General features: G+C 40.3%; 1 protein-coding gene across 7 annotated transcripts in view; it reads right to left on the reverse strand.

The window, feature by feature from the left end:
- LOC6050348 (regulating synaptic membrane exocytosis protein 1) overlaps window positions 1-21,020 on the reverse strand; it is a 115,033-nt gene that overhangs the window by 82,461 nt on the left and 11,552 nt on the right. For all 7 annotated transcript variants that reach the window (XR_005278607.1, XR_005278603.1, XR_005278602.1 and 4 more), the window contains exons 2-3: window positions 16,894-17,846; window positions 3,569-4,349 (exon numbers count right to left, since the gene is read on the reverse strand). Coding sequence is in view for 1 of the 7 variants with exons in the window: in XM_038263939.1 (XP_038119867.1) it covers window positions 3,569-3,678 (110 nt within the window). In the remaining 6 variants the exon portion in view is untranslated. The remainder of the gene's footprint in view (window positions 1-3,568; window positions 4,350-16,893; window positions 17,847-21,020) is intronic.

Raw genomic sequence — 21,020 nt, forward strand, 5'->3', positions numbered from 1 at the left:
TATAGATTGTGTTCCAGGGTACAACTTTGCCGAAGACTGCGAAGAGATTTGATAATTAGTACTGCTTGTACAATGATTTGAAAATAAAAAACTTTTTGCCATTAATTTGTTTGATTAGTATTGGCAACACTTTCTATGAACGCGCGCATCCAGAGCCAGGCGTAGTAACTATAGCAGCGAGAAAACATCCAGCGTACAACGGTCAAAGTTTGACTCATGGAAAGCTCGCTGTATCTCAGCAACCCGAGGTCCAATCTTCAATGTCTCTTAGACAATTTTATAGAAAATTTTCTGAACTTTTCAAAAAAAAAATATTTTTAGAAATGGTCATTCATGGTCACTATTTTTAAAAATCGGAAAACTGCAAATATTTCGCTAAAATCAAACTTTCGGTGGCTATATCTTGAAAACGGAGCCCTTTATCAAAAAATCTGTAGAGTACTTTTCGATTGCAAATTCAATTTTGCATTAAAAATTGATTTCAAATTTGTTTTTGCATGAAATTTGGACCTGACGACCTTTGGATTGCGAGTCCAACCGCCGCCAGCGATAACACCGGAGCAGGTTTGGTTTGGTGTGTTGTTTGTACTTATAGCAGGGAGACGACTCCCATACCTGGAATGACTTAACGGCCTAACAAAAACCAGGGCCGGGACTGACGTTTTACTTCCCCATCCGATGGAAGGTTGAAGCAGATGGGAATCGAACCCATGATCTTCCGCTTACTAGGCGGACAGCTTAACCATTCAGCCAAGCCTGCTGTTCGCAAAAAATCATCTATTTTGCATTTAACCCCAATTCCACTATAAAAGCAGAGCAATTTTAAAGAAATATGGATATGGATTAGTAAGAGTAGATTCGATTACATAAGAGACTCTATTACATTACGATTACAAACGATTTTGAGTCTGATTTCAACCACTGTGCATTGTTTTAGGTTTTCATTTAACAACGTTTTTTAGTGATTTCTGTTCGCAATTTTAGAGATTTAAAATGTTATGTCAAAGGGACAAATAACAACGCCACATACAAAAATTCAAAAAAAATGTATGGAGAAAAAGCTTTGCAGGGGGTTGAAAACTTAAAATTTGAAGGCCACATTTTTATGCACGATCCCATAACAATACAAGTTTTGAAACTTACCGGTTGGCGTTTTTCAACGGTAAAAAGTAGAGAAATTTTTCTTTTGTGTGCTATAATTTTGAAGTTGTAGCCAATTTTTGGATAAAAGCCAATTTTCATGGGAGAAAGCGTTTATATTCAATAGCGTGTCCCAAAAAACACGAAGTTGAGGAAATCAATGTGTTCAGCTCTCAAATGATAGAAAATCATGTTTGAAACAACTCTTTCATACATGAAAACTTTCGGAAAAATCGTTTACCACGTTCCCTGGGCATTTTTTTGAAAAAAGTATTTTTTTTCGACAATTTCACAAAATATGCTTAGAAAAAATGGAAAATTTTAAAATTTCAAATAGCCTATACCATTAAATGATGGTCTGTGGTCCAATAAACAAGTTAGTTTTCACTTTCCCGGTAGCTTTTATGTCGAAAAATACGACTTTTTGCTTTACTTTTTTTCAATCTTTTCCCTCGGTATTGAACACAAAAATTTCCTCATATGTAAGAATACATGCATCTTGTAGGAATTTTTCCGCCGAAGAGTTTCGTCTAAGCAACTTTGAAGTTTCATCAACGCTAAGCTGAGATATTCCAGTTTTTTGTGAAGAAAGAATATCGAATTTTTGAAAATGTTGAAATTAATCATCATTGGCATACAATATAAAGGGAAACTGAAGCCTAATTTGGAGTGAGGCTGTATCGCATCTGTTTTAAATCATAATTAGCTCATCCACTAATACTAAGGCCACCTGGTGTTGTTTTCTCATGGCACACTACATGCTAAATCAATGAATTACTTTTAGTAAATAACTCATATTTAGAGCATTTTGCATTTAAGCCAATCGAGGCACGTTTGCTGCGCTTCCATGGACACAGAGATCAGAAAAAAACAGTGCATTAAATATAATTCAATAACTATTCCATAAACAAAAAATAGATTGTATTAGTTATTTCAAAATCGCATAAAATCATAAAAATAATTCATCTCCCAGAACACTCAGGTAGTAATTATTCATCAGCACCACTGTGTGCTTCTAGCAGATGCGGCGAGTGTAGCTGATGTAGGTAATCTCAAATACTCAAAACTTTAAAAATCGATATCTCTGGAACGAAACATATTCCTTTCTGTCGATAAGTGATTCTTATGAGGTCAAATTTGAAAAATAAATAGGGCTGTTTTGAGATACGGTCATTTAAAGTTTTTAATTGCGCAATACAGGTAGACAACATAAATAAATCAAAATTTTGATCACGGAAATGGATTCTACGTCCAATTTCCTTCAAATTTGAGTCCAATACCGACCCTCTAAGATTTGTGGTTCCTGAGCTATCGCCGTTCGAAGATAGGGATTTCGCTCAAAAATCGCCAAAAAGTCGATTTTTTGGGAAGGTACAACAATGGAGGGGGTGGTCAGATTTTGATGAAATTCGGGATTTTTGCATGTTTTGATAGTCTTAACAGCTCTGCCGATTTTGAGCAGAATCGGAGATGGTAATTTTCGAATGCTGTTCCGCTTCAGATGGAATGACCCATAGGCTATTTAAAATTTTAAAATTTTCCATTTTTTCTAAGCATATTTTGTGAAATTGTCAAAAAAATTACTTTTTTCAAAAAAATGCCCAGGGAACGTGGTAAATGATTTCTCCGAAAGTTTTCATGTATGAAAGAGTTGTTTCTAAAATGATTTTCTATCATTTGAGAGCTGAGCACATTGATTTCCTCGACTTCGTGTTTTTTTTGGACACGCTAATATTCAATCAGCTTTATCTCTGAATTATGTTAATGAAGTGCTCACATTTTTGAGTATATTTATTTTAGTGCCCAAGTGTGAAAAATCTGTTAAACCTGTGTATACCATTCTTCCTTGAGCTATTTTAGGACTATGGGCAAAATATGAGCAACATCGGTCAACATTTACCAATTGATACTCGGAGGTGAAGTTTTTATGGAAAAAATCCAAAAAAATGTAAGGAAAACCCAATTTTTGTACGGTTTGGTTTGCACGGTGCGCTACTTCCATCCAAATATTCCCATAAGTGAGACTCTTATTGAAATTTAGGCTCGGATATCAATAATTTAATCTAAACCAATTTCGCTCAAAATTTGCACATATGCTCAAAATAACCCAAAAAATAGTCATTTTTTTCTGGGCACCATAGTGTTCCCCTAACAGAGAACAACAGGAAAAGATTTACTTCCTTTACTGTATCAGGTAAATGAGAAAGTTGTTATCAGGAATATGGACAGTTACTAAAATTGATATGAAGTCTTGAATGCAACTATATATGCAAATTAATTTGATTCATATCTAAATTGTTTGTGCTTCAGACAACTGTTCGTTTATTATTTTTACAAAGAATGCAGTGAAAAAGTGTGTTCTATAGTTCCGAAACAAGAAAAACTATTAAAAATTTTAACATTTAAATTCCATCCATTGAGTACATACCGCATGATCTCATTCTCCCGCTCCTCCTCCTGTCGTTGTCGTTGCATAACATTTTCTATGATTGCACGTTCCTCCTGTGTCAGATGCGACAGATCAGGCATATCGGCCATTTTGGTAATATCCTAGTTATGTTTGAAATTGTGGTATCAAGCGTATTTCACTGCTTGATCTCCCTATCACTTAGGTTTGCTTTATCAGTTTTGTTTTTGTTCTCTAGTTGAAATGATGTTTCGACGAATTCGTTTTCTGTTGCACTTCCTTCGAAAAACAAAAAAAGAAGCACAAACTGTGAACGTGGCTTAGTGACTATTTCGTTTCTTACACTCCACAGGTGTGTTTATCGATTACTACCCAACCCCACCGCAACACCAATACTACACACTTGACACTATTTACACGACTAAACTCAGCTGGTCGTAATCTTGATTTAAGTTTTCGTTATAGACAGTATCTTGTTGCACCACTGTGAGCTCGCCGACCACTATCTTCAACGGAAAAGTGCTGCTCATCGCGGTTCGTCGCTTTGTATTTTTTCAGTTTAGTTTCACATTTTGAGAACCGATACTCGCTGCTATCGTTATCATTGTCTTCGCCATTAGCTACACTTGAGAAACGTAAATCACGGTTGGTTTTGATAAACATTTTCACTTTTTCCCGCAGCAGTCGAACACGAGCGAACCACATTCCGCAGTCCAGTGATCCCGGAAGGGCATTCCCGGGGTTGTGTTCGCTAGCGTTGCGCAGCGGTACTGCTGTCCGGCATCGGCGAATGCAGGGCGGCCTGAAAGTTGAAACAAGACATTAGATATTAGTTGAGATATTTTAAATGTTGGACGCTCTAGGGGAGGAGGGGGTCCCTCCAAGCGAGACATTACATGTTGTGTGTATAGAAGAAGCATGATAAAGGGTTCGTATATTTTGGCTGTTTTTTTTGCGTGACAGACTTTACGGATGAAGCCTTATTGCGATTTCTTGTTTTTTTTTTATTTATTAACGTTGCTCGTACGTTTCATATGACAAGAGAAGAACCAATGATTCAGATCTCTCTTAATTTACCGGAAATCTTAGATGCACTGCCAGGCAGGTACTGTGAACAGACACGAACCACTGCGACACTTGCGTGCTATTGTGATCTGTTCTCAGGTTTATGTTTTGCTGCTGCTTACAGCCTGCCGAACGATCGTCTTCCGTAGCGCTATTGTTTGAGCGAGACAGTTTTTGACGAATTATTCGAGCAGTTTCCCCCTCTCATTCCCCAAACCAATCCCCCAATGCCAAGCCTCACGAGCACGAGAGACCGATCCGAGGACGTGAAGATGAGCGAGATTGCGGGGAAATCTCGTTTATTTTTGACCCATCTAGAGAGATCGTTACCGATCATATAGCCCAATCTTCAGCTCGAATTTTGCCTGAGAGCATGTGACCGAGTCGAAAGTAGCATTTGAAGCTCTTCTCTGCGTATTACAGAGTTCTTCAACGCTCAGACTCAGTCGCCAACAGATCGTCCGAGAGATTGGATGTGATGGGTTTTGGGGAGGCTTGGGACTTGACAAATCAATTCCCGCAGCAGCCGAAATCCCCTCTCGACCGCCACCTACCCCTTTTGCCTCGCCAGATGGGTTTCAAGCCATCAACCTTCCGCTTACAAAGCGAAACCCGTACCACTACACCACGGGAGCTCGGCGCTACACCAGGCAGGTAGGCTGGCAAGCTTAGATGCACGGGAGTTTAACAATAATTATTTCTAGGTAGCCACTTAGAGCAACGCGGAAATTGTCAATTTTGGAGACAAATTTAGCAAAAAAAATGCTAAAAATGTGGTGCCTTCGGGAAAGTTTTTCCAAATTTAATGAAGATTTAGTTCAAAGAATTAGTAAGAATTGGATAAATTGTATAGAGAGGATAAATTATACCAATTTTTCCTATTCAAACTGCATGGGCTTAGAGGGAGGGATGAACCTGTGGTGAGAAAAAGCTCAAATTTGGAATTTAGCCTATAGTTATTGGTTAATCTTTCAAGGGGTAGTCCCGAGAGGTCCCGGATTTTGACCACCCAAATGATGCCCCTTCAGTATTCTACGGGTTGACAATTTTTGTCGTTGCAAATATATTTGAAAGTTTATGTTTATGTTGTTTCTGATTTATAGTCGTGGTGTCGGAGACCAGAATTCTTTATTGAATTTACAATTTTAAAGTAGTAAAAAATACAATAGGTCAAAACAAGTTTGTAGTGGTATTTTTTTAATATTTAACAGATAACACTTTCAAATTAAAAAAAATCAATTTCAAGCAAAAATATATTCGAAAAAATGCACCATTAAGTGCTTGTGCCCAACATCAGAGATATTACGTTTTATTTATATTCTATTTTTCTTATTAAATTTTTGGTTTTATACTGTATCGTATACTGAACATCAAATTCAAAGTCCCAGCACATTCTCGATCGAAAGATCAACAAGTCGTCAAGTCGAAGCTTTAAAGCCAGCGCATTTACGCTTGCGCGTGGGACTGTATCTTCTGGCTTATTGTTAAAGAGCGACAAGGTGCACTATCTTTTTTTTAAGTTAATCATAGACCAGTATTGAAGACTGAGTACACTTTATATTGTTCTGATAATATAATTTTTGTTGATTCATTATAATTATCTTGATACCTCTAATTTACCGCTGAAATTTATAAGAATAAGCATTCGAGATCGAGGCAATAGCCAAAATTCTCACGGAGTGGTATCCACGGTAGTAACATAACACGGTTGAAACCATAACACGAAATTCAATTTTATAACTTTTATTTTTGCTCTCCCATGTAATTTGAAACAAATTTTACAATAGGCAAACCTATAGGTATTCTTTAGATTCATTCGGTCTCCTCGACTATTTTTTTAGAAATTTCGTAAAACAACAATCTTAATCGAAATAATTATTCTCTATTTTACCGGACAGTTTTAGAAGAATATTTTGTTAGGCGTTAAATTTATCATCTCAAACATTAAGCAGTTATCACAAATCTCTTCATGAACAACATGAATTTAAGTTTTGGCAAAGACGCCTCATTTAAAAGAAATTTAATTAAAAGTGCAGCAAAAAGCAGGAGAGAAATTATATTTCTCTAGCCGAAAAAAGAACGTTAGCAAGCAGAAGAGCATAATACTGCTTCTCCATAAAAGCATCGTCTAGTTGCAACAACCATCGTAAAAAATAACAAAAACAACAACAACATCAGCAGGACACGAGAACAGTGAGCGAGATGTTATCAGTGTTGTGCTTCGTGCTCCTCCTTCCCTGCCTTTCACCCTCCCTCTTCCCATCCTCTCCCAACCGATCTCTTCGTTGTGTGCAAGCTGTTGGCTTTCACTGCTTTTCCGACAGAGCTCGGAGGAAATCACTCCTGACAATGTGCTCACTTTTCATCTTTCTTACGTTTTCGCTCTTTCTGTCTAACTCTCTCGCTCTTCTTTTTGGCCATGCTTCGGCACAACATTGTATGGCATTTCGCTCTGGGAAAATTACTCATTCTCTCTCGCCCCCATCAAACTCTCTCACTGTTGGACTGTTGTTGTCAACATTGTACACGGAAAATCACGTCGCGGAGGGTGGTTTTGGGAGGGTGGCGGTTCGGGAAAAAGAACCAACGCATGCGTCGCGCCTAAGAATTCTTAGAGAAAGCATAAAGAGAAGCATAATTTGGCTCTTGACGTGCCAATTTTTGCAATGGGATGGAGCTTTTCCCCTCCCGTCATTGACAATAGAGCACTCCGGAACGGAAAATATAAACGGTTTTGCAAATTGATATGAATTATGGGTGCGGAGAAGGGGACTTTGAAAATAGAGCGTTCGAAGTATTTCCACTGTAAAGAATGAGAATTGATGTTCAACGTAATTTGGAATGCATTATTTCTCGAACGAGCCTGGTGTGTCCAGTGCTAGTGTATAATCTTGATTGAAATTTCAATAGGCTGAAGTTTGCGCTTCAGTTTCGTCAAGGTATGATAGATTTGAGTTCAATGAACACGCTTCAATCAACAGAATTGAATATTAGTGAATTTCCTGCAAATAAATAAAATTGAAAATTGCGGACAAAAATGCTACGAAATAATGCTTAAAGGCAGTTTTTTGTAGATTTTACACGATTTGTTAAGTTGGTCGTGCTCCGATTCGGATGAAAATTTCAGCGTTCGTGTGTCTATACATAAGATGAACTCATGCCAAATATGAGCCCACTACACAGTAAAAAAATGTGTAATGTGAAGGTTGATTATTACCGCTTTTATGATGTAACTTTACCTCAATTTAGACTGAAAAGGGACATTACACCAGAAAAGTGATAAAATTACACATTTTCAGAAGTAAAATTACACATTTTCTCTGGCATAAAAAATGTACACCTTCCCAGATGTAATCTTACTATGATTTTTTTACTGTGTACGACAAAGGGAAGTGGGATAAAACGGGCATTGAAATTTGAGCTCCAAAATACTTAAATAATCTTAAAATTGTTCGCATTTTCGTAAAACTTTATCAATTCTCTTTTCTTAGTCGGATTCGAAAGGTTTTTGAAGCACTTCAAAATATGCAAATCACACCTCCAACACCCTTACTTCCGTAAATCAAAAGTTAGAAAATGTCATGGACTATAAACCTATGGTATTAACTCTTTGGCCAATCACAGATTTTCTCATGGTTTTTAGATTTTTCTATAACAAACGTTTGACACCGTTACCTTTAGCCTGTAGGCCAACAAGACGGCAATTTTTGGGCTCAATTTTAACATATTCGCAATCTTCGGGAAATTTATTTCAAAAATGTTTATTTGATTATTTTTTAAATCAAATTTGCTTCTTCAATTAAGGTATAATAATTATTGTCAATACTGAGCACAAAAATGTCGTCCTGTAGGTCACAGGTCAAAAGTAAACGATGAAAAGGTTTTTTATCGAAAAAATCGTAAAAATATGAGAAAAACTGCGTTTGGCCAAAAAGTGAATCCAGGTATTTAAGCGAAGATTGCGTTCGAATGGTGAACGTCCGAAATGTCAAAACCGCGTAGTAGCACCAACATTAGAAAAAAAATGTGGCGGTCATGTCATAGCACACTTTTTTCGCAAAGTTGGTAACACTGCGTGATTTTGACATTTCGGGCGTTCACCATTCGAACGCCATTTTCGCTTAAAAATCTTAGACTTATATTCCCTGTACTTTCCTAATTTTTTACCTACACTCAAAGTAAAAAGTATCCTTTTTTCAAGTTCTCCCGTCGTCACCCTTTTAAAGGGTATCGAAAATGTACTGAATTTGACATACCATTTTAAAAGGGTGACGCCGGGTGAACTTTAAAAAAGAATCGAAAGTATCCTTTTTGAGGATTGAAAGTACCCTTTTGAGGGATACTTCTGACTTTGAGTGTACAGTAGTAAGGGTGTAAGAGGCTGTTGCAAAAAGATATTTGGGTTTAATCTAATCTAATCTAATCTAATCGAACACAAGCGCAGCCAGTCCGAAGAAAGCATCCTGGAAGAACTTGTGGTTAGATTACGCCCCAAGTTCTTTCTTGTTAACATTAATGATTGCATTACATCCAAGTAACCCCAAACATGTATTGCAAAAATTAAAGCGGCCAGGCCTACTGCGTTGCATTAACCGCAGAGACAGGTTCTGAGAACGGATCACATTTCACAGAATCAACAGGGGAGGAAGGATGCGTGGACATACCGTACCAAACGCTCCAATGAGTTGTGGTTGGGTGTGTAAGTGTAAATTTGGCAAGTAATTATTATTTTTTAGGAGGGGGAAAAGGAAGGAGGGAGGTGGAATTTGGATTAAGGACATGGAAGATGGGGTGGGGTAGGAAGGATATTTCATTTGATAAATAGAATATATTATAAGTTATCTAGCAAAAAAAAAGTATGGGATATCTCACCAAGGACAAACCGAAAATACATCGAATACACATCGAATACGATGCTATTGCTTCACTAGAACATCATCGAATCCAGGCATCCGCAGGTTGTGAACAGCTTCTGGCCTTGCCGGAACGGCTGGAACCAAACGGAAATCCTTTCCGTTACGTCACACGAAAACAAATCACGCAGTGCTTCACTTTTGTGTTCAGCAAGTAGATTCACTTACAGCATAAACAAATCCGAAAACTCAGAAGCTTTCTTGGAATTTGCCAATGAAAATAATTCTAAACCGAAAAAAACGTCAAATTTTCGGCACCGAACAAATTTTACGTCCAAATTCGCGCATGACTACTTTGATCCCCTTGCAAAAAGATATTTGGGTTTAAAATACATAATTTTTTAACAGAACTTTGCAAAAGCTATGAGAAAAGTCAAACCAATCCCGGATGTTTATGGCACATCTAATCTAATCTAATCTAACCCTAGCGCAGTCAGTCTTTCGGGGGCATCCTGGAGAATGCCTTAGGTTGATTTACGCCTAGCACAGGGGTGCCCAAAGTATGGCCCGCGGGCCAAACGTGGCCCGCGAGGTGATATTTTGTGGCCCGCGGACCCATTTTGAATGATCATGTAAAATGGCCCGTTGACCACTTGTAAAGTGATTTTATACTTTTTCAAAATTAGGGTTTATTTTAAGATTTTTTATGCTAATCTTTTTTATTTTTTTATTAATTATATTATTAATATTATTTAGGAAATAATTTGTTCCAAATATTTTGTAATTAAAACAATTTCACACGTTTCAATGTGAGTGAAACTAGTAAATATCGTCAAAACTTTTATCAAACATTTTTAGAAATATCAAAAAAACGTACAAGTTTGTTTTAGGTAGAATTCTGTAATAGTTGCAAAGTAAAAGTTTTCTTTATTAATTTGCAAGTCATATTGACCCTTTTATAAACTGACCCTCAAACTTACATTGTACTTCCTTAGGGATTCGAACTCATTACAGTTAGATAACGAATCTGATTGACTATCAACTGATTCAGGCAGACAAAATGTGGAAATCTGAGAATCAAGTTTGCAGCAAATATTTAACAAAGCTTTCGTCGATCAACCCACCCCTCCACCATTATTAAAAAATTGGCTCGAAAGCCAGGAGCAAAAATATGTTTTCAAAAAACATAAAAAAATGAAATTTTAGTGCATTTAGCTGAAATTAATTAAATAAGCATTCCTTTGCATTTAAAATCATTTGAGCATGTTTGGGTTTATTCAAAATAATTTGAACTTTAGTAAATTTTCGATGACATAAATAAATGTTGTTTCGCTTTTTTTTGTTGAAAATAATGATTGCAGGTTAACTATGCGGAAGCTTTCATCATTTTCTAAAAGTTTTTCATTAGCCACACTTAACTTATAGATGAATTGTTCAACATGTAATGTCACCACCATTTTCGAAATATAAAAACAAAACTTAATTTTTTTTTTTTGAAAACACAAGTACATTCAGCTAAAAACTTTTTTTTTCAAATACCAGAAACAACAAAATCAACAATACCGATAGAAACCAGTTATTTTGTGGTTTCTATTATTTTGAATACACTTTTTTTTAAATAACAGAAATGTAATATTTTACATTAAAATAACGTAATTATTTTTTTTTAACAACCTTTTTTGTATCTTTGGCCCGCAAGCTCATTTGAGCTTTAAATTTTGCCCGGCCTCCAAAAACTTTGAGCACCCCTGGCCTAGCATCTTCTTGTCATTATCAACATTTGCAGTGCACCATTGCATTAACATGCATTGAAACATCACAAACGTCGAAGCGGCCAGGCCAACTGCGTAAAGTTTACCGCAAATATGATTCGTTGAATTGGATTGAGTTTTAACACGAATGTTCAAACAGCAATACAGTTCTGAATCTACAGGGGAGCAAGAAACGCTTACGTTCCTGTTTGTTTGAGTTACGAATCGTTGGGAGCCACCATGCTAAGAAGTTTTGGTACTCCGGGACCCTCTAGGATGGGACATCGAATTTCCGCGAATGCCCTGGACACTATTTGTCGTGGTTATAGCGCCACAACTCACTCCAATCCTGGATGTTTATGGCACATTTTGAAGAACTACAAAAGATCTTTAAAATGCAACTAAAAGAGTTGAAATTCATCAGGTTTTTTTTCGAAAATGCGAACAAATTTAACAACAAAAATCTGTTTTTAGATATTAAACTTTTATTGCCGTTTTACCCATCTTCTCTTTGTCGTATTTGGCATGAGTTCTTCTTATGTATAGAAACAAACGCTGAAAGTTTCTTCCAAATCGAAGTTCATCGATACGACACATAAGGTGGGGTGCGCATGGTTGCTTAAGATGATTTCATACCATTCATACCCGAAGTAAACAAATGTATTTATTTACTGGCTGGAAATTAACTGAAATTCAATTCTGTCGATTGGCGTGTGTTCAGGGAGCTTGAGCTTACCTTGGCGAAACTGAAGAGTTTACTGATATCAACTTGAAAAAATGTCGAGTTGTGTAATCGATGCTTCAGATAATCATGTTTGAAGTTATTCTAGGGAAGTTGAGATAGAAACCCGTCACAGCCAATTATTTTTTCCTTTATGTTTAAAGTATGCAGGGGTTTGTCAAAATTCAAATACCCATAACTTTTTGAAAAATTACCGATCAAGAAGCATTCGATAGGGAAAACATTTAATTTAATAAATGTGTACTGGAACAGGTAATTCATGTTCACGTTCGGGGATCATATAAAAAAGCTACTTTTTGCAGTGCGTATCATAATAGCTGGGATTAGATTTTTACATCTTGTTTTAATTGTTGAGTATACCGTTAAACGTTTTTCAAAATCGTACCACGGGATTTGAACACTTTGTTCGTGGTTCCCATTTTCATGAACGCTTATTCACGATTTTGGGTACTCTTTTTTCTCCGTGAAGGTAAACAAACCAACGCCGTGTCGGCCGCCATCGCACAGAGGAGCGTATGTGCGGAAAAAAACGACAAAAATATCTGCATTATGGATATGTTCCAGCAAGATCAGCAGTCCGTACCCGACTCCGTTCAGGTAATACACGGAAAAAAATGAGTTTCCAAAATCGTGAACAAGCGTTCATGAAAATGGGAACCACGAACAAAGTGTTCAATTCCCATGGTACGTTTTTGGAAATCGTACCATGAGATTTGAACACTTTGTTCGTGGTTCCCATTTTCGTGAACGCTTGATCACGATTTTAGGAAGTCTTTTTTCTCCGTGTACCAGTGCCATGAGTGACACAACAACATCCGCCAACATTCCCATCAGGAACAAGTTCCAGATACTGAGCGACGAAGAAAGCAACAAGAACACCACCGACGGTACACGGAGAAAAAAGAGTTCCAAAAATCGTGAACAAGCGTTCATGAAAATGGGAACTTCGAACTAAGTGTTCAAATCCCATGGTACGATTTTGAAAAACGTACAATGAAATTTGAACACTTTGTTCGTGATTCCCATTTTCATGAACGCTTGTTCACGATTTTAGGAACTCTTTTTTCTCCGTGTAGCACTACCGAAGACGACGACGATGGACGTGCACGGAAAAAAGTGCCGACGTTAAAAAAGAACAATTCTCCAACGGAACGAAGGCCACCTCCAATTTTTGTTTTGGACACATTGGCTACCGATGTTGACGAATTGCTGGAAGGCCTCGGATACTGTCTGAAGATCGGTAAGCCGTCGGTACAAATGATCATACTAACCAAAAAGAATTTCGATCTGGTGCTTGAAGAATTGAAGCGTAGCAACTTCAACTTCTACACATTCAACCCCGAGAAGCCCCCTGTTAAGGTCACCTTGCAGGGTTACCAAGACCGTCCAGTTTACGACCTGAAGAAGCACCTTTCGGACGCCGGAATAAAACCGCGGGAGATAAAAGTGCTCTCACGCAAGACAACGGTAACAGGTACACACACACAGAGCTGAAAATGTCAGGGGTCCTGACGCGAAAATCGGTGACGCATACACGATTTTTTCAGATCCAGTCACTGAACCGCAAAACCGTGACATAAACAAACCCGACTCAGTCGTGAGTGCCCTAGCTTACTGAGCAGTTAAAATGCGAGGCAGTTGTCGACCAACGCTCATTCGACGTTGCACGCACACACATAAAGAAACAAGTTTTTACACAAAAAGTTGGTATTTATGCGTGGAAATGTAATTTTGAATATAAGTTATGGCTGTTTTAAGTGTTTTGCACAGTCTAGAACCATTCAATTGTTTAAAATAGTCAAAATAGTGTTTAGAGAGGATTTTACGAGTCAGTCATACGACACGAATTGAGTGAGTGTAGCTCATTTTTTCACGTCTCTCATTCTCCAGCAGCCGACCGGCACGAGTCAGGCGGCAGTGGTTGAACGGACACAGTAGGCTTACAGTCACAAGCTAGCAGTAAACTGACATTTTGGTTTGCTTCATGTGTACGCTGGGTTGGAAACATTTTGCAGGCCTGCACACACACACTGTACCTGTTGTACTTCGACCGCAGTACCGTCAAGATCCACGACCTGCAGCGGACTAAGACGTTGGACGGTTTTTGGGTAAACTGGCGGTTTTACACTAAGAACCCGACGGACGTAGCGCAATGCCACCGTTGCCAGAAATTTGTCCACTGCTCGCGGAACTGCCACCTCCGGCCCCGCTGCGTGAAGTGCGTGTGAACTGCCATGCAAAGCGGACTTGTGGGAAAACGCAGAACAAACCAAGCCGCGCGTGAAGTGCACGAACTGTGACGGCAACTATACCGGTAATTACCACGGATGCATCTCGCGCGGGAACCGTGGATGCCTCTCACCCAGTCGGCTTGGGTTCGATCCCAGAAGGTCCCGGTGGCATTTTTCGAGACGAAATTTGTCTGAGCACGCCTTCCGTCGGACAGGGAAGTAAATGTTGGCCCCGGTCTAACCTAGAATTTTAGGTCGTTAGCTCAATCCAGGTGTAGGAGTCGTCTCCCTGGGTCCTTCCTCGGTGGAGTCACTGGTAGGCAGTTGGACTCACAATCCAAAGGTCGTCAGTTTGAATTCCAGGGTGAATGGAAGCTAAGGTGTTAAGAGAGGCTTGCAATTGCCTCAACAATCAAGCCTTCGGACACCTAGTTTCGAGTAGGAATCTCGCAATCGAGAACGCCAAGGCAATGCTGTAGAGCGAATAATTTTTTTTTTTTTTTGCATCGCGCAAATCCTACCTCAAGGAGAAGGAAAAGAGGAAGAAGAAAGCAGCAGCGTCCCACCTCCTCAGCGAAGTACGAGCGCAGCCGTTCCTGCAGCTGGCCAGCGTACGGTTCCAGCGGATAACTCAACGTTTCCTCCCTGGTTGGGGGCGTTCGTTCGCCAGCGTGGTCGCCGCCGGTAGCGGCAATGCGACCCAGCAAGAAGTCACCGGGGAAGATCTCTTTACCCTGCCGGAGTTCTTTGCTCTGGCGGGGGAGATGATGACGCGTTTCGGACCTGCCAGCATAAGGCGGAACAATTCCGGGCTCTTGGGGAGCTGTTGATCAAGCACATCTATAATTGATATTTTTTTCTGTGATCTAGTGTTAAGCTTTCTCTTTTCCCATTGCACTTTCTGTAAGTTTTTTGAAAACTTTTTGGGCATATTGGAAAGGTCCAAACGATGTCCCATACAAAGGGATATTCCCTGTTCGAGGACTCGGTAATTGAATATGTTCGATTCAACATATAATAACGGGGACAATTGCGTTTTCAAATCAAATATGATGGGAGGATCGTATTTAATTATTTTTTTTGCGTTTAGTACAATCTTACTACTTTCTGCGTATAAATCTCCCATGGGTTATCATGATTTATAATGTTTTGCTTCCGCCAAACCATTCCTTCCAAGATTTTTTTTTTCACATAAAATTTTGTTTATTTTTGCTTTTATCTTAAAATTAGGGTGAATTTCATATCATAAATTAGAAAAAAAAACTAGGTTTGCCAATAGTGAATTTGATAACCTAAATTTGAAAAAAAACTAGGCTTATTGCAATCCACTCAGACTTGCTGCATTCGTCGTTGGTTGCGTTTTCCTGGTCGACTGCTGTTCGTCGGTTGGTCCATATTCCTTGGTTAATCCGAGGGGATGGGGGGTTACCCTTTTGCGTCCTCTTCCAGGGGTCTCAGGAGCCCGGAGGGTTGTCCCTATTCCACTCCTCCAAAGACTTGTGGTTAGGGGGGCCCGGGTCTTCCGAGCACCTACGTGGGTCTTCGCTGGTGCATTGGTGTGTCGGTGCCAGGCGCCCCGGAGGAGCCGGAGGTTGTTCCCTGTTCCACTTTTCGTGTAACTTGTGGTCATGGGCCGGGGCCCAACAGAATCCGTACAAAATTTTCAAAGGTTCTGTACTAGATATCAAATGAAACAGTTCGTCTCCATGAACGATCGACGATCTAAAACGCAGAACATCACCACCCTCTTCCACTGCACACATCAAACAAAGCAACATCGTCGGAGTGCAATTTTCCACCCGCAATACATGCAGATTCGTTCCAACCCTTTTCGCAGACAACCGCACATCAAACAAAGCACCAGATCGACCATATGACTGCTCAACGCCACGCCACGCCACCATCATTCCAGGTGACCATCGTTGCAGTAGTCCCGGAACCGCCCCCACCACCACCGCCGTATGTTCCCCATTTCCGGTGCAAATCCGTGCCATAAAACGCTCCGTGCAGTCGCAACCAGACAATAAAAGAGGTCACAGCTGTTACAGTGTGGCTGCTCAATGAGCCAAACTGTGCCGCCGTGTTCCTTTCCCTTCCCCCTCTTTCAGAGAGGAGGGAAGGGGGGGTGGCTGGTGGGGTTTGGGAAAATGGGACACTAGTTCCACTTCAGGTGAGATACGTGGGAGAGGTGGGCATTTTTCTCGTCCCTTGGATTAGTTGTCTTGGGGAGCAATTTTTTTTTATTTTCCTGTGATTGGTTCGGGCTTTCGAGGTGGGGAGATAACGATATTAATAATAATTATCTTCCATTTTCAACATATTGATTTTTCACTCGAGTTTCCCACCATTTCTCTCGTTCCAACCCACCCCCTGTCCTACAGTGTTGCTGCTGCTGCTTCTGGCATATCTTCTCTAACCAGCAGGGTATAGTTCACTTTCTTTCACAATTTCTCTCTCTCGGGCGCGGAGGAGCAGCCTTCATTTATGGTATTGAATTTTCCTTCCTTGGCTAGCCTTTTTTCTTTGCTTGCCGTTCGAGGAAAGCTGGAAAAAGAAGTCTTGCTCCAAATTCGTCCTCGCACACAATGGAATATTTTCGGAGGAAAAAGTTGGGATAATCTCGACTATTCGAATTGCAATGATTGGGTGACTGATTTTGTGACCTCCCCCCCGTGTCGTGAACCCCCTCAGTTGCGATATTTACCATTGTGCACTACGGTGGAAACAGCTTCGATATCAGTTCCATGGCACAGCTGGGTATTGGCTCATGATACTATCCCTTTGGAGACTGCTCACAAATCCTCGCCATCGCCTTGCTTTTAAAACTGCTGATTTCTTCACCATTCAAATCACTCCAGATCGCACACGATCGTCATATTTTCCTCCAGCACAACTTTTCTGGCACGAAAAACCCCGTGTCGTGTCTAGAAAACACCCCTCAACAGGGAGCACTCTCCAGCAGCTCCATCTTTTTTTTCTGCTTCTCGTTCACCAACTTCCAACTCCACCGACCGAACCTGGGATCGATGCCCAGTTTTTCACTGCGATTTTTCGCCACCTTTTCCAGCTTCGCGGGGCCATTTTCCACCGAAACTCCGCACCAGAAACCCGTAACTTGAACTCCGCGTGCCAATTTGAACCACTTTCGCAAATTTTCCACCCGAAAATCGGCCACCTTGCGCCAGACGACGACACTTTTCCGCTCCGCGTCAAGTATGTTGGTGAAAAACCGAGAAAATTTTCACGGGCTGCACACAAAAGCTTTTTGCCGTTCCCCAACACCACCACCACCAGCACCACCACCAAAAGCACACACTCACACCAACGCACGGGGACAGCGCTAGGAAAAGCAACACACTACCACACGCCTCCGTTATTCCGCGCGAGGTTTTCCTCCACACCAACACCACCACCAACGACGACGTTAGTGCTGAGGAGGAGTTCACCAAACTTTTCCACCACACTGCTGCTGGCTTGGACGTCCAAGTCGCCACGATGTCCTTCCATATTGGCACTAAATCAGCACTCTGGGGCAAGCACTAAATCCGCGTTGCATCTACTAATCAGAAATGCACTCTTTGGAGGCGCAGGTCATCGTGGCACGTGGAAAGGCCCCGTTTTGAACCGACTCTCCGTGGCGTGGCGAACGTGGGAACTCTGGAAAGATCAGAAGGCATTTGGTTTTGGTTAGAGTGGTGGTGGTGGCACTTGGTGGGTGTGGGTGCGGGAAATTGTATTATTTGGGGGAGGCAGTGCACGGTGGTATGGAATGGGTCAGTTTTCTAATTAATTAAGTTTTTTATTCTGAATAGATTTTATCCACTGCAGAGGCTTTTCTAAATATTTAGTTAAAGAAATGGTTTTGGTACAGCATTTAACAAGAGAATCGACTTTTTATGAACAAATGGAGATGACAGATTTATATAAGGGAAATAAACCCATTTTAAGCCTAATAAGCCGTCTTGTTTGAACAGGAGCGGCCGTGGCTGACTGGTTACGGTGTTCGCTTTCTAAGCGAATGGTCCTGGGTTCGATTCCCATCTGCTCCCTACGAGAAAGTATAGGAAATATTAATCTTGAAACACTGAACATGAACGAAAAATCAAAGTCGCCCGAGTCGGGGTTCGATCCCCCGTCCTTTGGATTGGTAAGCAAAAATGCTAACCACTAGGCCATCACGGCTTGGTGAGCGACGCCTGGAATTAGGAAAACTGTTACTATCAAACTATATATACGCGCTGAGTCCTTGTCCATTTGACAAGGGTTCGGAAGTTCTAAATAACGTTTGAACCCGATTGGTGCAAACGTTCTTCAGGGCGGGGCTAGTCGATAAAAGCTGAGGGACCTCGCGCTCGGCTAGCCAGCGTAGAAATGGGTCACCGAAGCTCGGCAGAGCTAACACCTTCCAAATGCCTATGCGAGTTATTTGTATGTATAGAATGAAGATCTAAAAATACATGGAAACAACTCAATTTGTAAGAAGCGACCGCGTGGTCCCGTTTGGTTGGTTGCACACACACACACACACAATAAGCCGTCTTGTTTGAATGATGCTGAATAATCTGGAGTGTTCCTTGAAATTCAGTAAAACCAAGTACCGAGTAGAGCAACTTTTTGTGAACATTTCTGTTTATTTTCACTTTTATTAAAAGTTATGCTATTCCTTTTACAAGCATTTCAAAAAAAGGTGCAGTGGTAATGCTACAGGCATAACCATCATGACGAAGAACTTCGGACACAAATGTTAATGATTTTTTTTATAGTTTTATTATTTGCGTTTCTTGGCCACAAAATCAATCACGAAACGGTTATTTCTTAAGATCTATTTATTTCTGCTCTAAGATCTTATGGTATTTCTGCTCTAAGATCTTATGGTATTTTGACGTTGGATAACGTCTAAAGTTTTGAAACGCTTCACAGCTAATCGTAATGTCAAGATTTTCGTGCCAGTTGATTTGAAATCATTTCATCAATTAAACTTTTGGCATTGAACAATTTTTTAGAAATATTTTGAAATAATTGAAAGCCATTATCAGGACTCCAATTCAATACAAAGAGCCAGTCTGAACCATGTGTTAAAGATTTTCTTTGCGTCACAACAAATTTGAATCACATTAAACGATTTATTCCCACACATTACAAGACTTTTTTCTCGTTTTGACGTTTCTACGGCGTTCTCTCTGCCTTCCTACGGCATTCGCCACCTAGATTTCTTCGTTCCACGAAATCCCAAAACGAAAATCTATTTCATTTGCGTACTCAAATCACTCTAGACAGTCTACGAGGAAGGGACGACACAGCGGCAACAAAGATAGCTGAAGGCGGAGAAGCATCGCGGCGAAGGGGCAGACCGAACCTGCAAGGGTTCAATGTTGTTCGCGATGGGGAAATGTTTTGGCAAGGCTCTTGCCAGCCATCGGCGACAGCCAAGTAAATTTCAACAGCAAGCATTAAAAAGCCCTTTTTAGGGCTCAAATTGATTACGAAAGAGTTATTCTCAATTTCAATAATTTCGCAATTATCGATTTATTACCCCCAGCGATTTATTACTCATATTGCCAAAAGTTCAAGATGGTATGTCAGAGACATAACCGAAAGACATAGGACCAAACATTTTGAATGAGTTTTGGATTGCTAATGAAATCTGGGATAAGATTATTGTATTTTGTTTCATAGATTTGTCGGCAAAATTGTCCTAAATGTTCCCCCAATGTGAACTTTCCATGAGGGCACCGGCAACTCCAGGTTGTAGCCACTACTGTCGAAATGGCCATTTGCAGGTTCAATATCAAAACAATGAATTTTGATACCCACACCCAACCGACGGTCGCATGATTGTGATACATGGCGGCATGAAAGTATATCAGAATCTGCATGAAATCTGTCCTCATGCATTTTTTGCGATATAGGGGTATGACATTTTTGCCCGTTACCGACAATTATCGACATTACCGAAGGCATTTTGTTTGTATTTTACAAAAAAAAACCCTTAACAGATCGAGGATTGAACCACCAACTTCTTGGTTTTTGATCCGACACGCTACCACCGCGCCATGGACGCTTGACGAAAAGTGAGTGAAAGAGCACCAAAATATGCTTCTCTTTAGAGTGTTGCTCGGGAACGGGCCAGCATTATATGTGTTGGTGAGAACTGCAGATCGCTGAAATGTTTACAAGCGGGCAAAAATGATCAAGGGGCTTGCTGCATAAAATGTTATAAAATGTGACATTTTCTGCAGCAAATCCACTGTTGCAGATTTTGAGATATATTTTTCCTTTGGGTGCATATTGCAACAACCCGTATGTTTCGGTTAATGTTACCCTGGGCTCAAGAGGAACCTGCTTTGAGGGCACCGGCCACTCCAGGTTTTAGCCACCACTGCCGAAATGGCCATTATCATGTTCAGTATCAAAAACCATGAATTTTGATACCCATATTGCCACAACTCGTATGGTTCTGTAAAAGGCCCTCCGGGCCCCGGGGGAACCTTCTTTGAGGGCACCGGCCACTCTAGGTTTTGGCCACCACTGTCGAAATGGCCATTTTCATGTTCAGTATCAAAAACCATAAATTTTGATACCCATATTGCCACAACTCGTATGGTTCTATAAATGTCCCCCCAGGCCCCGGGGGAACCTTCTTTGAGGGCACCGGCCACTCCAGGTTTTGACCACCACTGGCGTAAACAAAATCTTTGAACGAATTGGGGGAAGCTTCCTGACTGACCCGGCTGTGCATCCCGGGGCCGTGACCAATTACACGAGCTCGTAGTAGATTCGTTGTACTAACCCATACAACAGGGCTACAACAATTTTCACACAGTCTACTAG

This window comes from Culex quinquefasciatus, chromosome 3 (assembly GCF_015732765.1).
Source record: "Culex quinquefasciatus strain JHB chromosome 3, VPISU_Cqui_1.0_pri_paternal, whole genome shotgun sequence".
NCBI lineage: Eukaryota > Metazoa > Arthropoda > Insecta > Diptera > Culicidae > Culex > Culex quinquefasciatus.